This window comes from Carcharhinus amblyrhynchos, chromosome 25 (genome assembly GCF_965287045.1).
Source record: "Carcharhinus amblyrhynchos chromosome 25, sCarAmb.v2.hapA, whole genome shotgun sequence".
NCBI classification, from domain to species: Eukaryota; Metazoa; Chordata; class Chondrichthyes; order Carcharhiniformes; family Carcharhinidae; genus Carcharhinus; species Carcharhinus amblyrhynchos.
The window spans coordinates 9,955,482-9,977,861 of record NC_137348.1 but is presented as its reverse complement, the minus strand read 5'-3'; the positions used below and the strand labels follow the sequence as shown (position 1 = coordinate 9,977,861).

General features: G+C 42.5%; 1 protein-coding gene across 1 annotated transcript in view; it reads right to left on the bottom strand.

The window, feature by feature from the left end:
* The window catches only part of LOC145358416 (kelch-like protein 20), a 44,365-nt gene that overhangs the window by 7,027 nt on the left and 14,958 nt on the right, over nucleotides 1-22,380 (bottom strand). The window contains exons 5-7 of the mRNA XM_080212468.1: nucleotides 9,792-9,907; nucleotides 6,260-6,443; nucleotides 2,220-2,363 (exon numbers count right to left, since the gene is read on the bottom strand). Coding sequence (XP_080068594.1) covers nucleotides 2,220-2,363; nucleotides 6,260-6,443; nucleotides 9,792-9,907 — 444 coding nt within the window. The remainder of the gene's footprint in view (nucleotides 1-2,219; nucleotides 2,364-6,259; nucleotides 6,444-9,791; nucleotides 9,908-22,380) is intronic.

The following is a 22,380-nucleotide window of genomic DNA, read 5'->3' as shown; positions in this document are numbered from 1 at the left end:
CTTGTTCAAGAGTCAACTGCGTGGCTGTGACTCTGGAGTCACACATCAGCCCAACCAGGTAAGGACGGCAGATTTCCTTCCCTGAATGACATTAGTGAACCAGATGGGGTTTTCCCCACTATCATCAATAGTCATCAGCAGATTCTTAATTGAATTCAAGTTCCATCATCTGCCATGACGGGATTCGAACCCCGGTCCCCAGAACATTAGCTGAGCTTCTGGATTAATAGTCTAGCGATAATACCACCAGGCCATTACCTTATTTTCAGATGAAATTGAATCATTAACATCTCCAGAATTTTGATTCTGAATTTTAATCCCTGTAAAACTAGTGCAGATTTTTAATTACGTGAAATATGAAAATTATAGGATTTTTTTAAGACCAAAAATCATGAGATCGATTTTTACAAGGTTGACTTTTAAATATGTACATATGGTAATCCCTCACTTTCTTTGTATTTTCAGTTTGATGTTCTCCCCCACATTAAACAGAATTTATTTTTCAAGTTTCTGACAACTTCCTGGTACCTTTTCCAAGTGTTTACTTTCACATACAAACCTGAACAGCAAGTATTGGCCATGTTGCTCATAGCCACGTACTCAGCGGTCACACACAAGTAATCAGCTATGGATTACTGGGTAATAAAGGATCAGAAGACAGACCCTATCTCTGATTTCCTTTTTCCTAGCTTGGGACTCAAGAGGCCAATTGTAACAATAATGCCACCCTGCTGAGATAAACTAGCCAAAGACAGGCCCAATTATTGAACTTGTTTGTACAGCTCAGCTATTAATAAGCCTGAACTTCTAGGTGTTGTTTTCAAAATAAATTAAATTATGTTCATGTTTGTTTGGTTTGAACAGCATACGCTTCTGTTCGGCTGCAACTAATGCATATTTTGCCTTCTGTGCAGAGGGCTTGGGTACAGGCTGGCAAGAGTCTCTTGAGGATTTCCAAGTTGCACAGAGGATTCTGCTGGAAATCAGTGGGACACAACTACTTGTTCAGTTAGGTTCACCGGATTAAACTCCGTGGGAAGAACCCAAGCACATACCGATAGTTTTTACCTCACCAGAGTTTATGAATGAAACAAGCTGCTGCTCTGTAGCATTGTCGATTTCGATGGCTCAGGTATTGGTTTACTAAAATATCACAAGAAGGGGGATCCATCATCAACGCATCACTTCAGACTTAAGCTCTAAGCAATAAAATAATCAAATGTACCTTCCTTCTGCCCTCTAACCACTAAGGAGAATAGATTAATGCTCAATTATTGACAAAAGGCAAGGTGCAGGTTTCAACCCTTACAAGGAGACCAGGAAGCCATGTGGTGAGCATCATAGCTCATCAAGTCCACAGGTCTCCTGATTGCACCATAACCCATTAAATAGCAGCTCCATTTGGAGATGCAGAGGTTCAACAGCCTATTTACACTATTACAGTAGGTATTGTATGAACATACATATTAGGAGTAGGACACAAGCCCCTTGAGCCTGCTCCGCCATTCAATAAGACCGTGGCTGATCTGATTGTGATCTCAACTCCACGTTCTGCTCCTCTGATGACCTTTGATTATCAAACATCCACCTAGCTCTGCCTTAAACATGTTCAAAGAGCCTACTTCCACTGTTGTTTGAGGAAAAAAAGAGTTCCAGAGACTCAGGACCCTCTGAAATAAATTCTCCTCATCTCTGTCCTAAATGGGTGATCCCTGGTGCTGGATTCTCCCATAAGAGGAAACATCCTTTCCACATCCAACCTGTCAAGAATCATCAGGATTTTATAGGTTTCAATCAAATAATTAAACATTGGATATATTTGTGTTCTCGTATCCCACCTTCAGGCAGCAAATCATAGTAGGATCTCATCAAGGCACAGTGTTCTCATCAACTGCCCAGCATAGTCTGAAATATCTGTGACCTTGCTAATGTCAGTGTCCCATGCTGTATGGCAGGCTTACTCTCATCAATTACTTAAGACACGAAAGGCTCTGGCCAATGCAGCTGTTGACTCTCTTTCCCTGTAAGCCAGAGCTCAGCCTGTGATCATTTCCCTTCAGTTAATTCCCTTCAACTGTGAACGGAGCACATGATACTCTTCCACTGCATGCTAGCATGGGGAAGAGAACTAAATAGACACAGATCTCACATGCCTCAAGAATAACCTCAACAAAATCATTTCTGTCAGAGACTAAAGTAATCCTTCATCACTTCCTTACCTTTCAACAATATTAAGGCAGGACACTCCATCTTGTCCTCCAACAGCATACAGGTACCCCCCCAGCACTGCTACCCCCACACTGGTTCTGCACGTGCTGGTTGGGGCTACATCACTACTCCACTGGTTTGTCTTCGGGTCATACCTTAGCAAAATAAATAATTTACAAGTTAAAAGTCAAGTGCACGTGAGAGAACCATTGTTCCGAAGGCATATATAACCAGGACAACAAGGCAGTTTCCCCTGAAACGTCAAACAGAAAATGCTGGAAAATCTCAGCAGGTCTGTGGGCATCTATGGAGAGAGGAAACAGGGCCAACATTTCTCTATGACTCTTCTCTTGATCTCACCTCAGGCTGTTGCATTGAAGTGTTGGTCACTAGAAAATGGAGCTTGTGGCAGCAACCAAAAACAATGGCCGGAATGTTATAGCCATTCACTGAAATTGGATTTCCCTATCCCACTGCTGTGAACAGAGATTTGGCTGGGTCCCAATTTTCCCGACCTCGAGAGCATGGCGCAAACGATTGCACCCAATGGTTCTGGCCTTCCCAATACTTGGTTGGAGGAAATTTCTATTCATCCAATCTGGTCGTCAGGCAACAGTGTGACCACTTGAGACAGTGGAGGAATTGAGCTGGTGGAAGTAAAGTTGGGCACGTCCAGTGCGTGTGTGTGATTTCCACAATGTGCACAAGATTTAAAAAAAGGGGAGGAGAGAAAAATAACTAAATTTGTAAACCGTAAACTCAAAACAGCATTCAGTTTCTTTTCTCTATCTGTGGTGAAATGACAATTGTTGGTATGACGAGAACAACTTCCAACATCAAGTCAAAACAGCCCAAGGGCCTAAGCGACTAGTTTAGAATCAAATCAGATCATGGTGCAGCAAGAATACATGTTTTCCCTCCAAGTATTGCGAATCCTTTCATTTACTTTAAATGGTCACACGCATACACAACTGAATGATAATTTCGGGTACATACAAGTCCGAAGACTGACAAATCTTAAAGACTATCATATCTTAATAGAAGAGAATTATCACAAAGTGAACTAAGGGAATAGGAGGTTTGGTAAAAATGGCGTTTTCATTCCTCCTCATCGGCCTGAAGAGCATCTAAGAAGTCTCACAACACCAGGCTAAAGACCGACTGGTTGATTTGGAATCACGAGCTTTCGGAGCACTGCTCCTTCCTCAGGAGACTGAAGGAGCAGTGCTCCGAAAGCTCGTGATTCCAAATCAACCTGTTGGTCTTTAACCTGGTGTTGTGAGACTTGTTACTGCGCTGACCCCAGTCCAATGCCGGTATCTCCACACCATGAAGAACATCTGGCAGCAAGTATATTTATTACCTGTCAGAAAGCATTGCCCCTGCATTAAAATTCACAAATACACCAAACTGGTTCTACATTCTTCTTCAGTTGCTATCAGGCTTTACAACAGCAACTTTTATTTGTCCGTAGGTTCCAATTAGCTAAATAGGAACTAGCAGTATAAACTAATTAGGGAGCCAAAATGCAGTGACCAGAGTTGAGAAAACACTACTGATCCAAGTAAACAGCAGTAAAAAGTAGGTTTTGTTTTAAAACAAGCTTTATATTCAGAATCAAATTTCCATTTTCAAAAACTGCATCAGAAACTAAAGCTGATTTTGAAATACAGGGGTTTACTTCTCAAATGACAAACTAAGCCTATCTGTCAAAGTGGGTGACAGCTAAAATAAACAGCTGAACAGTTGTACATAGTCTGCTATACATTTCAAACAGGCTTCTACTTTTATGAATAGATGTAATCTACCAGCCCTCTGCCAATTCACTCTCAGTACAAGTTACATTTTCCACAACCTATCACTGGTATCATAATTATACAACAGGTGTAATATTAGTCTAGGTGAGACACTGTGCTGCATTAAATCCAAAGATGCTGGAATTAACCCAAAGATGAATTGCGGTAGCACTCCTTTTCACACAATACCAGCAGGTCAAGAGCGTGTGGCTGCATAATTTACACCATTTTGAAACAGTTCCTGTTCTAACTGCAACTAAATTAACATTTTTAAATTAATTCATGGGACATGGCCGCCATTTATTGCCCATGTCTCACTTGTGTTATTATCTGGACAGCCCACTTCTGAAGGATAGTACTAAAGTCAATCTTTATTTGGTCTTACATATATTTACAGAGTTAAATATTATAAACATGTGCCTCCTAATCCAACCACATGGGAGTGTTTTTCCTTTACTAATGCTCAACTGTAACCCCAGTTAATACTCACCACCTGCAAACAGTCAAACACAAATTAATATACAATTAAAAACTGGCTTTTGATGCAAGACCATTTCTTGTCCTGCTTCAAGCTTTGCACTGTTTACAGCATGACTGCATGTTCAACCTTCTTTTGCCCGACACTCTTACATTTCAAAAAGTTGGGAACAGAAGTAGGCCAATCAGCCCCTCGAGATTGGATACTATTCAGTTAGACCACAGCTGGGTGTATAAACAAAATAAACTTACGTCTGATCAATTCTTTTGTAACATCAGATATGTCACCAGCTGCTAATACTTCATAGACTTACTTTCAGCGACTGGTGCACAAGGACACCCAGGTCCCACTGCATGCCCACCTCTCCCAATTTACAGCCATTCAGGTAGTAATCTGCCTTCTGTTTTTGTTTCCAAAGTACTAGACCAAATTAGCAAGAAGGTTGTAGGTTGAGAGCTGAATAAGCCCCTCAATACCCTTTTCACCTAGTACACTGATTTCAGAACCTGTCCTCCAGTCAGGTGGGATTCCATTCGCCAAATTCACCTAAACTGCAAAGCTGTTTCTTCCTATGTATCTGCTTCTGAACCTATAAAATACTGGACCATGTATATAAAACTGAAATGTATGGGAGATTCTTTGGATAGTTGCGATCAACTTATCTAAGTGTTAAAATGATAAGGGGTGTCCTTGTGCACCAGTCGCTGAAGGTAAGCATGCAGGTACAGCATGGGTGAAGAAGGCAAATGGTATGTTGGCCTTTATTGCGAAAGGTTGAGTACAGGAGTAGGGATGTGTTGTTATGACTATACAGGGCCTTGGTGAGGCTGTACCTAGAATATTGTGTGCAGTTCTGGTCTCTTTTTCTAAGGAAGGACGTTCTTGCTCTCGAGGGAGTGCAGCAAAGGTTTACCCGGGCTGATTCCAGGGATGGCGGGACTGATTTTTGAGGAGAGATTGACTATACGGTTTTTGTTTTTTGGGGGGGGGGGGGGGGGGGGAGTGGCGATCTCAGAGATTTATAAAATTCTAACAGGTCTAGACAGAGTGCGTGTTCTGATGGGTGGGTGTGTCCAGAAGAGGGGTCACAGTCTGAGGGTACAGGGTAGATCATTTAGGATGGAGACGAGGAGGCATTTCTTCACCCAAAGAGTGGCGAGCCTGTGGAATTCGTTACTACAGGAAGTAGTTGATGCCAAAACATTGAATGTGTTCAAAAGGCAGCTGGATATAGCAAATGGGATCAAAGATTATGGGGAGAAAGCAGGATTAGGCTATTGAGTTGGATGATCAGCCATGATTGTGATGAATGGCGGAGCAGGCTTGAAGAGCCGAATGGCCTTCTCCTACTCCTATCTTCTATGTAATGCCTTGGATCAAAAGAATTTCCACTCTTCTCATCCCCAAAAGGCATTTCATTATTAATATAGTAGCCCTTCCTTTTTTATATTATGTATTACTTATTCATCACTGGTGACTGCCAAATAGACTCCAGGTTACTCAAACCAAACTTTCTAGCACAGATCAGTCATGAGAAGAAACAGGAACTCTAGTTAATATTTCCTCTACATAGTCCAGACTACAGTAGCAAACTAACATCCCTGTTGTTGTCAGATTGAAATCAACTAACTGGTAGCACTAGAGTCCGAGCTAATAGGGGTCAGTCCCACAAAGAGGATGCTGCACTGCTCCATTGTTGTAACTCAAGAGACAATCACCAATCTTTTGATCCTTCCACAAACAAACACAGTTCATTTAGCAAAACTTTTGACTTTACCTTTCAACACTGTTCAGGTAGGAAGACCCATCATGACCTCCAACTGCATACAAAAGGTCATCAAGAACTGCTACACCAACACCACATCTTCGTTTGGACATTGATGCCATCATCCGCCATTCATGTGCCTGAGGGTCATAGCGCTCTACGCTAGAGATTGCATCGCCACTGCACCAACCACCAACTATAACAGGGGCAAAAATAAAAGTTAACAAGTATGATATTAAAAAAAAATCTATATTGAACAATGTCTCATCTGCCATGATCTAACTGAATGGTGGAACAAACTGAATCGCTGAAATCTGTTCCAATTTGTCACTCCACACATCTGTTTACACTAGAGTTGGCCTTGCTGGAAATGTACAGGAGAGGCAAACTATTACGCTAACCATGCAATTTCTTTCAACTCAATAAAGGGTCAGCACGGCATAACTTTTAGGGCTATGAGCCAAGTGCTGGTAGATGGGATTAGGTGGAAGTTCAGGCGTTCCTCACTTGTTGGTGCAGACGAGAAGGACCAAAGGGCCTCTTCTGCACTGTATTCCTTTTATTTGTTCATGCGACATGGGCGTTGCTGGCTGGCCAGCATTTATTGCCCATCCCTAAATGCCCTTGTTCAGAGGACAGTTGAGTCAACTTGTGGGCCGAAGGGCCTGTTTGTGCTGTAGTGTTCTAACCACATTGTTGTGGCTCTGGATTCATGTGTAGGCCAGACCGGATAAGAAGGGCAGATTTCCTTCCCTAAAGGACATTAGTGAACCAGATGGGTTTTTCCTAATAATTGATAATTGTTTCATGGTCATCAGTAGATCCTTAATTTCGTTATTTTTAATTGAATTCAAATTCCACCATCTGCTGTGGCAGGATTTGAACCTAGATCCTCAGAATATTAGCTAAGTTTCTGGATTAATAGTGTAGTGCCACTAGGCCATTGCCTTCCCTATGAGTTAAAATCCTATTAGTTAATTAACCGACCAGATACGGCTACATCAATACAGGAAACTCTAGTACTCGGAATAACAAGTCATAAATGAAATGATTTATAGTATCAAGTTGCCATTTTAATTTTCTCCATTACGCTATTTGTGACACAGATATTTATATGCATTATGACAACAGTTAAAGGACCACACACACAAGAGCAATTATATGAAATCTAGATCATGGTTCACAAAGATACTTTAGATTGCAAATTTAGGGCCATTATCACTGAGAAATCTGTTAGAGTTCACCTTCACTTCTGTGTAAAACCGGCAACTTTTGGTATCTGCACACAGGCAATTAAATGCAGAAATCCTGAAGTTGTGATCAATGATTCACTGCTTCTCCAGAAGTGCAATCAGTACAGAACGTGCGATTTGATATGAATTCCAACTTACCCATTTTGTTGATATAAAAACAATTTTAAAAGCTTTGCTGGAGATGCAACTAAGTTTTTAAGCAGTGTATGAAATCATTATCAGAGTTTAATAACTTCTGTGACCCAGAAAAACTCATTTTACAAGTCTGGAGTGTCACTGCATACTAATTTAATTGAAAAAAGTGTGGAGTTTATTCAAGTTTGTTTATTAGTATCACAGATAGGCTTACATTAACACTGCAACGAAGTTACTGTGAAAATCCCTTAGTCGCCACACTCCAGCGTCTGTTTGGGTACACTGAGGGAGAACGTAGCATGGCCACTGCACCTAACCAGCACATCTTTGGACTGTGGGAAGAAACCCATGCAGACACCAAGAAGACACACAAACTCTGCACAGACAGTCATCCAAGCCAAGCATCGAACCTGGGACCCTGGCTTTGCAAGGCAGCAGTGCTAACCACTGTGCCACCCTACTGGAGTTAAGTTTGATATTGGGCAGCATGGTGGCATAGTGGCACTGCTGCCTCACAGCTCTAGGGACCTGGGTTCGATCCCTGGCTTAGGTCATTGTCTGTGTGCAGTCTGCATGTTCGCCCCATGTCTGCGTGGGTTTCCTCCAGTCTCCTCCCACAGTTGAAAGATGTGCAGGCTGGGTTGATTGGCCACGTTAACTTGCATCCTGGGATGTGTACATTAGAGGGATTCGCAGCGTAAATAATTGGGTTTCGGGGATAGTACCTAGGTGGGATTGTTGTCAGTGCAGGCTCGATGGGCCAAATGGCCTCCTTCTGCACTGACTGATCCTATATGCATATCCCAATATTTATTCTGCTGTCTGTAAAATGATTTGAAAAAGTATGTGTTAATCAATGCTTTTACTTCCTGGTTTGCTAGTGGGGTGCCCCAGGGGTCGGTGCTGGGGCCTCAGCTATTTACCATTTATATAGATGATCTGGAGGAGGGAACCGAGTGCAGGGTGTCGAAATTTGCTGATGACACCAAGATTGGGGGAAAGGCAAATTGTGCGGAGGGTGTGGAGAGTCTGCAGAAGGATCTAGATAGGCTGGGCGAATGGGCCAGGAAATGGCAAATGGAATTTAACGTTGGCAAGTGTGAGGTGGTCCACTTTGGTAGGAAGAATGGTAGGAAGGACTATTACTTACGTGGCGAAAAACTGCAGCAGGCAACGGTGCAGAGGGACCTCGGGGTCCTTGTGCATGAGTCGCAAAAACCCAGCTTGCAGGTGCAGCAGGTGGTCAGGAAGGCGAATGGGATGCTGGCCTTCATAGCGAGGGGGATTGAATATAAAAGTAGGGAGGTCTTGCTGCAGCTGTATAGGGCATTGGTGAGGCCGCAGCTGGAGTACTGTGTGCAGTTTTGGGCACCACACCTGCGCAAGGATATTTTGGCCCTGGAGGGAGTGCAGAGGAGGTTTACTAGGCTGATACCGGAGTTGAGGGGATTGAGCTATGAGGAGAGGCTGAATAAACTAGGCTTGTACTCATTAGAGTTTAGAAGAATGAGGGGAGATCTCATTGAGACGTATAAGATGATGAATGGGATGGATAGGATAGAGGTGGAGAGACTCTTCCCGCTCAAAAAAGACAGTAGGACTAGGGGGCACAGCCTCAAGATAAAGGGGAGGCGGTTTAGAACGGAGTTGAGGAGGAACTTCTTCACTCAAAGGGTGGTGAATCTCTGGAATTCTCTGCCCGTTGAAGTGGTGGAGGCTGCCTCGCTAAATATTTTTAAGAAGCGGGTTGATGGGTTCTTGATAAGAGAGGGGATTAAGGGTTATGGGGAGAGGGCGGGAAAGTGGAACTGAGCCACAACAGATCAGCCATGATCTTATTGAATGGCGGGGCAGGCTCGAAGGGCTAGATGGCCTACTCCTGCTCCTATTTCTTATGTTCTTATGTGCCTGTGATAATTCTGCAATCTAATTGGCTGCTCAGCCTGCTTGATGACTTCACTCCTCCTGAATGCTAAAGATTCCTTGTGGCTGGTGTCAGAATGAGACTGATGTCATGGAGCTCAGTAATTCATTACAGGTAGCTTTCTTTGAGGTCAGCAGCATGTACTGTCCTTTCACCGCTGACTGCAAAACTCAGGCTGTCAAATCTTCAGCAACAGGTTAGGGATTCAGAAGAAATCATTGCACTGACTCACCTGCGAAAAGCACCTCCCCACATCGGATAGGTTTGCGAGGACGTGTACGGGGACCTTGCATTAGAGGTCTCTCCTGTGGCAAAAGGAGATAATTCTTTGCCTCATCCAGGAGATCTCTGAAAAACATTGGGGAGGAAGAAAAAAGTCATTAAAAGGTTATAACTGAAAACACAAACACAGGATTAATGATTGCAGAGCAGGTCATAGAATTTCCACAGTGCATTTGGCCCATCGAGTCTGCAGCAACCACAATCCCACGCAAGCTCTATCCCCATGCATTTACCCTAGCTAGTCCCCCTTACATTAAGGGGCAATTTAACATGGCCAATTCACCTAACCCACACATCTTTGGACCGTGGGAGGAAACCGGAGCACCCGGAGAAAACCCACACAGACTCGGGGAGAATGTGCAAACTCCAAGCAGACAGTGACCCAAGCCCAGAATCAAACCTGGGGTCCCTGGTGCTGTGAGGCAGCAGTGCTAACCACTGTGCCACCAGGTCCAAATACGCCATGTGCAAGCTGCATCTGTATTTCGAATAGCTGTTTGGCCATGTGAAGTATCACAGTGAAGTTACCTCTTCATTTAATCCCAGGGAACAAACACTAACTGGCACACCACTAACATAGGGCATAGGTTTAAGGTGCAAGAGGCAAGGTTTAAATGAGATGTACAAGGCAAGTTTTTTTTTACAGAGGGTGATGGGTGTCTGGACCTCACTACCAGGGGAGGTAGTGGAAGCAGATACATTAGTGAGTTTTAATGGGGGGTCTGGACAAATACATGAACAGAATGGGAATACAGGGGATACGGTCCCTGGAAGGGTGGGGGGTTTTAGTTCAGTCGGGCAGCATGGGTCTGTACAGGGTTGGAGGGCCGAACTGGAGTGCTGTAATTTTCTTTGTTCTTATAAACCATGCAAGAAAATGTGCAATACCTGGAATGCAGGCAATAAACTACATGACTAAAGGTATTTGGTGAAGTAGAGTGAAGTTCCAGTTTTGTGAAAATTACATCTGAATTCTCAACCATCTTTGGGAGTGAAACAGGTAATCCAACTGATTCAGAGCAATGCTGGCCATTACCGAACAGATGGGAGTGACCTGACAGAATTGTTTTGTATTTGAGATCCTCTGCATTTCTACCAAATCCCTTCATATCAGAAGCATTAGAATCCCTGTAGTTAGCAAATAACAATTAAAATACAGATGTATATGGGTGGACTGCAAGGATCCATTCGAGAAGTCTTCAGCCTGCAATTTCTTTATGGGGAGGCAATGGCTTTGTGGTATTATCACTAGACTATTAATCCAGAAACTCAGCTAATGTTCTGGGGATCCGGGTTCGAATCCCACCACAACAGATTGTGGAATATGAATTCAATAAAAAAAGTCTGGAATTAAGAATCTACTGATGACCATGAAACCATTGTCGATTGTCAGGAAAAGCCATCTGTTTCACGAATGTCTTTTAGGGAAGGATATCTGCCATCTTTACCTGGTCTGGCCTACATGTGACTCCAGAACTGCAGCAATGTGATTGACTCTCAACTACCCTCCAAGGACAACTGGGGATACACACTAAATGCTGGCCAGCCAGCAATGCCCACGTCCCACAAATGAATTTTAAAAAGCCGAGCTTATTTCCTGGCAAACAGAAGTAAAAGCAAAATTTTGGGACTGAGGTAAAGAAAAATTACTTCCCTCAAAGGGTTGTGAATCTTGCAATTCTCTACCCCAGAGGATTGTGGACGCTTCATAACTGGATGTACCTCAAGTCACAGAGACACAGAGATTTATAATACGGAAACAGGCCCTTCGGCCCAACTTGTCGTCTCTTTTTTAAAAAACCCTAAACTAATCCCAATTGCCTGCATTTGGCCCATATCCCTCTTTACTCATCGTACCCATGTACCTGCCTAAATGCTTTTTAAAAGACAGAATTGTACCTGCCTCTATTACTACCTCTGGCAGCTTGTTCCAGAATCTCCCCACCCTCTGTGAAAAAATTGCCCCTCCGGACACTTCTGTGTATCTCCCCACTCATCTTAAATCTATGCTTTCTAATTTTAAACTTCCCTGCCTTTGGGAAAAGATATTGACTATCTAGCTGATCTATGCCCCTCATTATTTTACAGACCCTTGATAAGGTCACCCCTCAGCCTTCTAAGTCCCAGTCTCTCCTCAACTCAAACAATCAAGACCTGGTGGCAACCTAGTAAATCTTTTCTGCACTCTTTCTAGTTTAATAACATCCTTTCTATAATAGGGTGGCCAGAACTGTACACAGTATTGCAAGTGTGGCCTTAACAATGTCTTGTACAACTTCAACAAGATGTCCCTACTCCTCTATTCAATGTTCTGACCGATGAAACTAAGCATGCTGAATGCCCTCTTCATCACTCTGTCCACCTGTGACTCCACTTTCAAGGAGCTTTGAACATGTACCCCTAGATCTCTTTGTTCTGTAACTCTCCCCAGTGCCCTATCATTAACTGATTAAGTCCTGCTCTGGTTCAATCTACCAAAATGCATCACTTCACATTTATCTAAATTAAACTCCATCTGCCATTCATCAGCCCACTGGCGCAACTGATCAAGATCAAGCTGGGGTCAACAAATTTTTAATGTCTCTGGGAATCAAAGGTGGGGAGCAGGCAGCATAATGGAGTTGAAGCCACGATGACACTGAATAGGGGAGCAGGCTCAACGGGCCATATCATAGAATAGAATCCTTACAATACTGAAGGAGGTTATTCAGGCTCATCAAGTCTGTATCAAGTATACGATAGAGTATCTTACTCAAGCCTACCACAACCCCATAACCCCACCCCACACATTTAGCCTGCTAATCCCTCCAATGTACAAACCTTGGCACACAAAAGGGGCAATTTATCATGGCCAATCCACCTAACATGCATATCTTTGGAGTGAGAGGGGAAACCAGAGCACCCAGAGGAAACCCACACAGACACGGGGAGAACGTACAAACTTCACACAGACAGCCAACCAAGACTGGAAACAAACCCAGGTCCCTGGCGCTGTGAGGCAGCAATGCTAATCACGATCTACACTCATTCCTTTTTCTTGTGTATTGCAGATACTGGAAATACTCAGCAGGCTGGGCAAACGAGTATGGAGAGAGAAGCAGAGTTAACGCTTCAGGTCAAGGAACTTCAGAACTGAAGGAAGATAGAAATGGCATTGGTTTAATGCAAGTGAAAAGGGGAGGTTGGAAGCGGGGGATGGGATTAAATGACAAACGATTTCATAGCAAACCAGGCAGAGGGAGTAGTAACGGCTGCAGTAAAGAAAAAGATATGTCCAGAGTCTGTGAGTGACAGAACAACAAACAGGTATGTCTGAAAACAAAATCAAGATCAAGACCAGCAGATGTAAAAAATAAACCAATAAAAATAAATGGGAGACAGAGCTCAGGGTTTGAGCCAGGCACCAACTAAATAACAGCATTTTCAAAAGAAGTGCCAAAACTAAAACTGGACGATCTTCCACAATACAGATTATAATAATGTTACATTTATATTGAGAACCTTTGGCACGGAGCTGGTTCTCTGAAGCAGTCATTAGCTGGAATTCTCTGGCCGTTCACATTCTACCGCCACTGCCAGTGAGAAAGGAGAACTTGGCATTCAGGTCAAATCTCCACTTACTGCGGCGGGATCGGTGAATCCTAGCCGTGGGTGAGGGCAGAGAATTCGGCCCGTTATTTTGTAACCGAGCACCAATAATGTGGCCAAAAGAAGGGGAAGTGCGCCTTTAAATCAAGGGTAGCACAACTGTTGTCTTAAATAACGAAAGAGAAAACTGTGGGGAAATGGTTTAGGATACAAGCAATATTTATTCATGGAACTGAACAAGACTACATCAAAACTGACAGCTTCACACTTTTTTAAGGAAGGCTTATTTTCCCCCCATGGTGAGTTACAGTTAAATGGTGGCTCCTCACAAAAGAAAATTGAGCAGCATCAGGATTCAAACACAAAAATCAATAAAATATATGCAAACATACCAATGCTGAGATATGGTTTATTTAAAAGGCAAAAATGAACGTTTTGCAGATGCTAGACAATACTTGTTCTAAGCAAACTTTAAAGAACTCGCTATACTAAACACTTCAAGCATATAATACAGCTGAGGAAAAGTATTTTCACCCATCTCACAACACCACAATCGCAACTAATTTGAAAAAAAACACAATGTGGTTGACTATCCAAAATTACAGAAGTACGAGTTTCCCCAAACGTCATGCACAAATATTTTGTCCTTTGGCTACCTTTCAGTGACATCCGCATTCACCTGCCTGCCCCACTGCTGAGGAGTAAGCCTGGGCAGCCAAGGCTCTAAAATAAAGTTAAATTCCAATGCCCGTTATCATCAAACAGAATTTGTAAGAATAATCAAAAACTATTTGTACAATAGCGCTTAAATTAAGTGCGTCTAGAGTAAGCAATGCTTTTTGTCGAGAAAGTGTTTAGTTAAAGGAATAATTTAAGAAACAAATCGTAAATAATGGGGAGTTTTAGATACTCACAGACTTGCACAATTCTTTTCGCTAACTAAAGCCATGTCTTTCATCATAAAAGAGCCATTGTGCATTAAGTTTTTTTCCCCCCCAATCAAAACTGAATAGTATATTTACTCTAATTAGTTTGTCAGTGATGAAATGCTGGTGCTCCACACAACCTTCTTATATAGTTGACTGAACAGAGCGAATGGAATATTTATGCCTTGCCTATAAAAATTACGACATGGATACAGTGACCATGAAAACTGCACCAAAGGTCACATGCCTAAAAAAACGCTGCAGGTAATTAATACCACATGGTTTTGAAACTATATTTGAAGCCAAGAAAAAGGCATTTACAAATTAAGATTTGGAAAACAGGGCAGTATAAAAAAGTGGTCTCTAGCCGGTGTGCCGAACCCATGTCAATTACATTAAATGCTGCCCGGTGATCTCAATTTGAAAGATTACTTACACGCACAATTGTACATGCCCTCCGGCAATCAAATCTTTTATCAGGGGTATCCACACAACATAATTTGAAGTAGCAAAGTCTCAGTGCCAACAACAAGGAGTACAGCGATTCGGAGGAACTTTTGTTCCTCCTCAACAATTGAGGAGAAACTTTTTCACCCAAAAGGGTTGTGAATCTGTGGAATTCCCTGCTTAGTGAAGCAGTTGAGGCTACCACTTTGAATGTTTTTAAGACAAGCTTTGATAAATTTTTGAACAGTAAAGGAATTAAGGATTATGGTGAGCGGGTGGGTAAGTGGAGCTGAGTCCACAAAAAGACCAGCCATGATCTTACTGAATGGCAGAGCAGGCTCGAGAGGCCAGATCATCTATTCCTAGTTCTTATGTTCTTAGTAATTCAATGAAGGAGCTCACATTATTGCTCCTGTTCTTAGTAACAAGAATGTAGGGACAGGAGGGGAAATATCTTAAATTGCTAGAGGAGTCTCTGTACCATTGCCCAGGGGGAAAAATAAACATCAGGTTTAAAAGTATTTGGCTTGTTTAAAAAAAAAGTACAGTTGAGGGATCATAGAAGAGACAGTAGGGAAGTGAGAAGTTCTAAACATACAGAGAGTTTAACCCATGTAACATCATCGATTCCTTTTAACCACCAGCACTGGAAAAATACCACAGTAAATGCACTATCCCCTGATGAAAAAGTTACCTAGAGAGGAATTACTCATTTTGTCCAGCTACACAAAACAAAAACGATAAAAAGATAACAAGTTGTATCTTCAAATGCAAAATCTTAACTCTAAAGGTCTGGAACAATGAACTTCTTGTACGTGCGTACTTGATATTATTGACAAATGCAAACGTGAATACATTAAGCAGAGGTGATGACAGTAAATACTCTTGACATGGAGTACAAAAGCCAAGACGACAACTGAAAAGCTTCCTGGAGGATCACAGTAGCCTAATTTTTTCTTCAAGCAAATTTCTTGGGCGTCTGTTCTCAAGAGCACTGAGCCATTGGTAAACACATGAATAAAATAAATATGGAATGGAACATTTAGAACACCAGGCTGGGCTTAATTCTATCTCTGACCACAGACTTCTACTAATCAGTACAGGACTGCGTGGATCATGTATCTCAAGCATGTCTATAAAAGCAAATAGAAACCCAATGTCAAAGCAGTCATAAAAAAATGGAAACTGCAGTAGTAAACAGATTTTTAAACACATGAATATAATTAAACCAAACCATTATTATTATTTTTTTCAAACAAATGCATCAGTTATTCAGTGCTGACAGTGATTCCAAATTAGACATCACATTTGACTCAGAATCACTGCATGATAAGTAATTAATGCATTACTATAAATATTTAAAGACTTGTGCGCAACGTGCTAGTGTGCACATAACTGTCTCTGTATAGAGGGGAAGAATAGGAATGTTTACATTGGCAGGTTACTTCCCCCTTCCTACAAGCTTAAGTTGGAGATTTAAAAGTACTTGGCAAGAGGTAAATGTTATTAAATGCACTGCTTCAGACAACTGACGTTTCATGAAGGGAAAACCTTAGATCATCAGTGCATTGACTTCCTCGAGAACGTCAGTCAGAAATTCCATGTACTTAAAAGCAAAAATGAAAAATCCTTTCAAATCCTCGATGCAGAAATCCTATGCTGCTTGGCGATTTTCCACCAATGGCGTACAGCACAGGGTTTTGAGTGAAACATCAGTATTCAACGATAAATACCAAACACATTACTAGACTACAGAACATCCAGAGTCATATTTCAGCTGAGCAGTTACTTTTCTCATACGCAAACATGGTGTTGAGTGCAGGTATGGCAATGTGCACTCGAGCTGATGATAGCTCTATTACATACAGCCTCTGTAAGGCATGAACTTTGATTTCGCTTTTCACTAATAGTATTCTGGCCAAATTAGAATTTAAAAAGTCAAGAAAAAAGTATAAAATTTATATCTTTGAGGTGTGAACAGTGCATAATTGTACCTGTTTAGCAGTTTTCAAATTCCTGCCACATTATTTTTGTACATTATTTTTAAGATGCTCAGAAAGTTTATACTCAGTGTGCAGCACACTGCAAAAATGACAGGCACGAAAACTGTAATGTCCTGCACCTTCCTTAGAGTGACAATCATCTAAGCCTTACCTTCGCTGGAATGCCTGTCACGCTTAACCTCCTCACTCAGGCTGGGTGAGACTTGTAAGTTCACCCCCAGCTCCAGCTGTGAGATGTAAAAGGAGCGCAAAGAAGGACATGTGCCGCTTTACAGCACTGGTTTAAAAGGAGGGGGTTCAGGCATCGTGGGGTCACGGGGGTGGGGGTGTGGCGGGGGGGGGGGGGGGGGGGGAGCGGGGCAGAGAAGAGGAGGTTTGTCCCATCTGGGCTTTGGGCTGGGTCTTTAAAATACTTCCTCTGAAGTTAGAAGTGCTTTTTTTACCCTTCCAACACATTCAAAGTAACTATTAGTGTGAAACTCATAAAACCATCCCAAGTTAGCGATTTAAAATCACTTTGTCAGATGGTTCCTAACCCCACACAATTGCTCAGGAGAGGTCAGCCCTTCTGGACAATAGCTGGGTAAACCCTTATGTGGGAACTTCTGAGAGGGGGATATCCCAGCACATCTTTGGGGTACTTCCCAAATGCAATGCTGAGGAGCCAGGATATTGTGCCCATTAAATCAGTTCAGAAACACCTATTGAAATAATGATTTTCTACAAGTCTCTAGAGTTGGTTGACGACGATCATTGGAAATACAAGACCATACAAGACTGGTATAGAACTATTTGAAGAAAAAGTTAATAAAATAGGTTAAATTCAAGGTCGAGCTTACAAAAAATGTTGAAACTCAACAATGGCTCTGTTGTAATATTGTGTTTAAAAGTACTAAGGAAAGTTATCATACTAAGCCGATAAATAACTGCAAAATCAGGACTATTGAGTTTAAAGTTTATTTATTAGTGCCACAAGTAGGCTTACATTAACACTGCAATGAAGTTACTGTGAAAATCCCCTAGTCACCACACTCCGGCACCCGTTCGGGTACACGGAGGGAGAATTTGGCACGGCCAATGCACCTAGCCAGCACATCTTTCAAACTGTGGGAGGAAACCGGAGTACCTGGAAGCAACCTTCGCAGATATGAGGAAAACGTGCAAACTCTATACAGACAGTGACCCATGCCGGGAATCAAATCCAGGTCCCTGGTGCTGAGAGGCAGCGGTGCTAACCACTGTGCCACTGGGCGGCATGGTGTTTAGCACTGCTGCTTCAATGCCAGGGACCCAGGTTCAATTCTAGCCTTGGGTCACTGTCTGTGTAGAGTTTGCATGTTCTCCCCGTGTCTGTGTGGATTTACTCCAGGTGCTCCAGTTTGCATCCTCAGTCCAAAGGTGTGCAGGTTAGATTGATTGGCCATGCTAAATTAACCCTAACTTCAGGGGGAATAGCAGGATTAATATGTGGGGTTATGGGAATAGGATCTGGATGGAATGTGGTTGGTACTGACTCAATGGGCTGAATGGCCTCCTTCTGTACTGTAGGGATTCTATGAAAAGCTGCAAGAGTGCATATTAAGCAATGCCTAAGTAAACACAATTGTAGGCAGGTGAAAATCAAGTCATGGCACATCTTTAAATTGTTACCTAGATACAGGTAATAATTATGGGTTGTTGGAGGTCACTGATAAATTCATCTTTGGAATTATAAGACTAGTTCCCTTGAATGGGATTTTCACAACTTTGTCAGTTTCTGCTGCAATCCATGATGGGAGAAGCCAAAATAGATTGATCCTGCTCTCGAACCATCGTCACATTTCAGCAATTGATCAAATTACAGTGACAGGGCTATCATTTTATTTTCTTACAACTGACTGAACAGCAAGAGTTTGTCTGCTGATAATTTGTGAATTATTCACTTGTAGTACAGAACTTGGGGGAAGGGGGCAAAAAGGAGACATGCTGTCAAAGCTTTTTGTTTCACACTCATCAGGACAGATTTGCAAGAATGCCAAATGTCAAAGGAAACATCAATTTATACTGCACAAGAAGAGACTGATTTCCTTAACAGGCTTCAACACGCGCTCAAATTCATCTTTGAAATGGAGCAGGAAGCTGAACTCCCAAAAGGGTTCTCTACGACTGTCTACTACCTTCATTGGTCAATATACGCACTGTGATTCCTACAATTCCACACATTACCAGACTGGCCTTATTGACAACCTTGACAATAGGGCCCTGAGCCATGTGCTTACAGTATAAGCTTACTGCCAAAAAAAAGATGCGTTATAAAAAGGGGCAGCATGGTAGCTTAGTGGTTAGCACTACTGCCTCACAGCACCAGGGACCCCGGTTTGATTTCCAGCTCGGGTCACTGTGTGTGGAGTTTGCACATTCTCCACGTGTCTGTGTGGGTTTCCTCCCACTGTCCAAAGATGCACAGGGCAGGTTAATTGGCCGTGCTAACTTGCCACTTATAGTCTCAGGGAGATTAGCAGGGTAAATACATGGGACAACAGGGCTGGGTGGGGTTGTGGTCAGTATACTTGAACTGCTATGGCCTCCTTCTGCACTGTAGTGATCCTATTCTATTCAAAAGGAATCCTGCAAATCTATAAAATAATGAGGCGCATAGATCAGCCAGATAGTCAACACCTTTTTCCAAAGGTAAGGGAGACTAAAACTAGGTTTAAGGTGAGAGGGGAAATACACAAAAGGGTCTAGAGGACAATTTGTTTTCCACTTAGAGGGTGGTGAGTGAGCGTCTGGAACGAGCTGCCAGAGGTAGTAGTAGAGGCGGGTACAATTTTGTCTTATTAAAAAGCATTTGAATAGTTACATGGGTAGGATGAGTGTACAGGGATATGGGCTAAACGCGGGCAATTGAGACTAGCTTAGTGGTTAAAAAATGGGTGGCATGGACAAGTTGGGCTGAAGTGCTTGTTTCCATGCTGTAAATCTCAATGACCGTATGATGAGGGTTACTCTGATCAGTTCATTGCATAGCTCTGACTCACAAAACCAAGGTTTCTGCTTTCAGTCCTGAAAAGGGGCCACTCCACCTCACATTGTCCTGGAAGAGCAAGGTGTCTCAAAAATTTGAGCAACAGGTGAAGCCAGCCATTTCAGCCTGTTGCTGTGCAGTTGTGTCATGAGCGGTATTTGTCAGCACGGTAGCATACTAGTTAGCACTGCTGCTTCACAGTTCCAGGGACCTGAATTCAATTCCTGGCTCAGGACACTGTATGTATGGAGTTTGCACATTCTCCTCATGTCTGCGTGGGTTTCCTCCGGATACTCTGGTTCCCCCCACAGTTCAAAGATGTGCGGGTTAGGTTGATTGGCCATGCTAAAAAATTGCCCCTTAATGTCCTGAGGTGCGTGGGTTAGAGGGATTAGTGGGTAAAATATATAGGGATATGGGGGTAGGGCCTGGATGGGATTGTGTCCAGTGCAGACTCGATGGGCCGAAGGATCTCTTTCTGCATTGTAGGGTTCTATGAGGATGCTGCCACCTAGCCAAAAACACATTCTGTCTACCACACAAATGAATAAAGTAGTAAATGAATTCCAGTGCCGGTGCAATGTCAGGTATGTATATCTCAACAACTGGGGGATTGTATCAAACAGCACATCCTTTAGGCTGTTCGCAACAGGCAAAGTACTGACTGTACCTAACCAGCCAGTTTCAAAACTCAGAACGGAGTGTCCAATGCTAGATGCGGTTCCACAATTGGACAACACCTACTGAACAATCCTGACTATGCTAAAAAAATTATGCTAGAAATTAACTTATCAGGCAGGCTCACATCGTGGCTTGCTTATAAACATGTCTATTTTTCAGCAATAATTTCTGAATTCATAAAATCCTTACAGTGCAGGAAGCCATTTGTCCCATTGAATCTGCACTGATTCTCTGACAAGAGTGTCTATCCATACCCTCTCCCCAACCGTAACCCCATAATCCCACACATTCACCATGGCTAACCTACACATATTGGGGCATCAAGGGGAAATTTAGCATGGCTCCACCACCTAATCTGCACATCTTTGGACTTTGGGAGGAAACCCATGCCGACACAGAGAGATGTGCAAACTCCACACAGACAGTTGCCCGAGGCTGGAACTGAACCCAGATCCCTGGCACTGTGAGGCAGCAGTGCCACCATGCCGCACTATTGTTTTATTACTGTGTGGCTGAAATGTCACAGCTTTGCAAATAGAACTGTTACTCTGTATATTTTCTTTCCCTTTTAGGTGTCTTCATTCAGGTATTAAACTGCCCTAACACAAACCTACAAAAGAGAACCACTTCCCCCTAGAAACACTATGGTTAAAGCTACCAGAGAATTGGAGAAAACGTCAGACCAGCTGGTGTCAACCAAAAGAAACCAGGGGTTTAATTTGCTATGCCAAACCACTCTATAGGGAATGAAACAAAAATAAGTGCTGAAAGATCATCTAATTGACACAAATGTGGCAAGAGGCTTATCACATAACAGGTTCAAAAATACTTTATTGCGAACTGCAAGGTGATGTTGGTGCTAAAATGAGTAAGAGGAGCTTAGCAATAAACACTATGATCCTATCGATGCCAGACTTATCCCTCCTCATGTGGACAGCCAGATTATGCAGAATATTAACCCCTGACATTCTGGAAACGATTCCATAGTACCAAAATTTGCCATCAACATAGCACTGCTATCTCACAGGGCCAGGGGCCTGGGTTCGATTCCCAGCTTGGATCACTGTCTGTACAGAGTCTGCATGGCCTTCCTGTTGTCTGCGTGGGTATCCTCTGAATAGAACTTAAGAAAATTAACATGACAGAAGCGAAAAGCAAAAGCAAACTTGGGGACTGGCTGCTAGGCCAGTCCCTTAACAGGATGTTGAAACTGAAAGTGTACACTAAAATCCATAATATATCTCAACCCTTATCTTGTTATTGTAAGTGCTCTTCGCAGGCTCTCTCTAGAAAAACAAGCCTTACAGCTGCTGATATGAAAAATGTTTTGCCTGCATTGTGTACTCTTTGGGAATGCAGTCAATTTTTAGCTAACCCAGCATGCCATAAGACAAAGGAGCAGAATTAGGCCACTCGGCCCATCAAGTCTGCTCTGCCATTCAATCATGGCTGATATTTTTCTCATCCTCATAACCCCTAATCCTCTTATTGATCAAGAGCCTATCTATCTCTGTCTTAAAGACACTCAATGACCTAGTCTCCACAGCCTTCTGCGGCAATGACTCCTGAGTTTTAAAAAGTAATCAAGTTAGCAATGTTAGTTAACCCCTACAGTCTAGCATTTAAATGTAATTGCATAGGCAGAAATATCTTAAAATGAAGTTTTTGTGTAGATGGAAGTCTTTACATAGATTGAAGCAAACAGGGCTAAGCATACACAGGATCTCAGTGATCAATCAGGTGCAGTGTAAATGGTAGATTCTAACCAGCAAGATAGAGAATTCCTTCATCAACTATTTGTTCCACTCAAAAATAGAAGATGGAAATTGAAACAGAAAAGACTATTATTGTAAAGTTTTACCTCGAACATTCAAATCAGGACACATG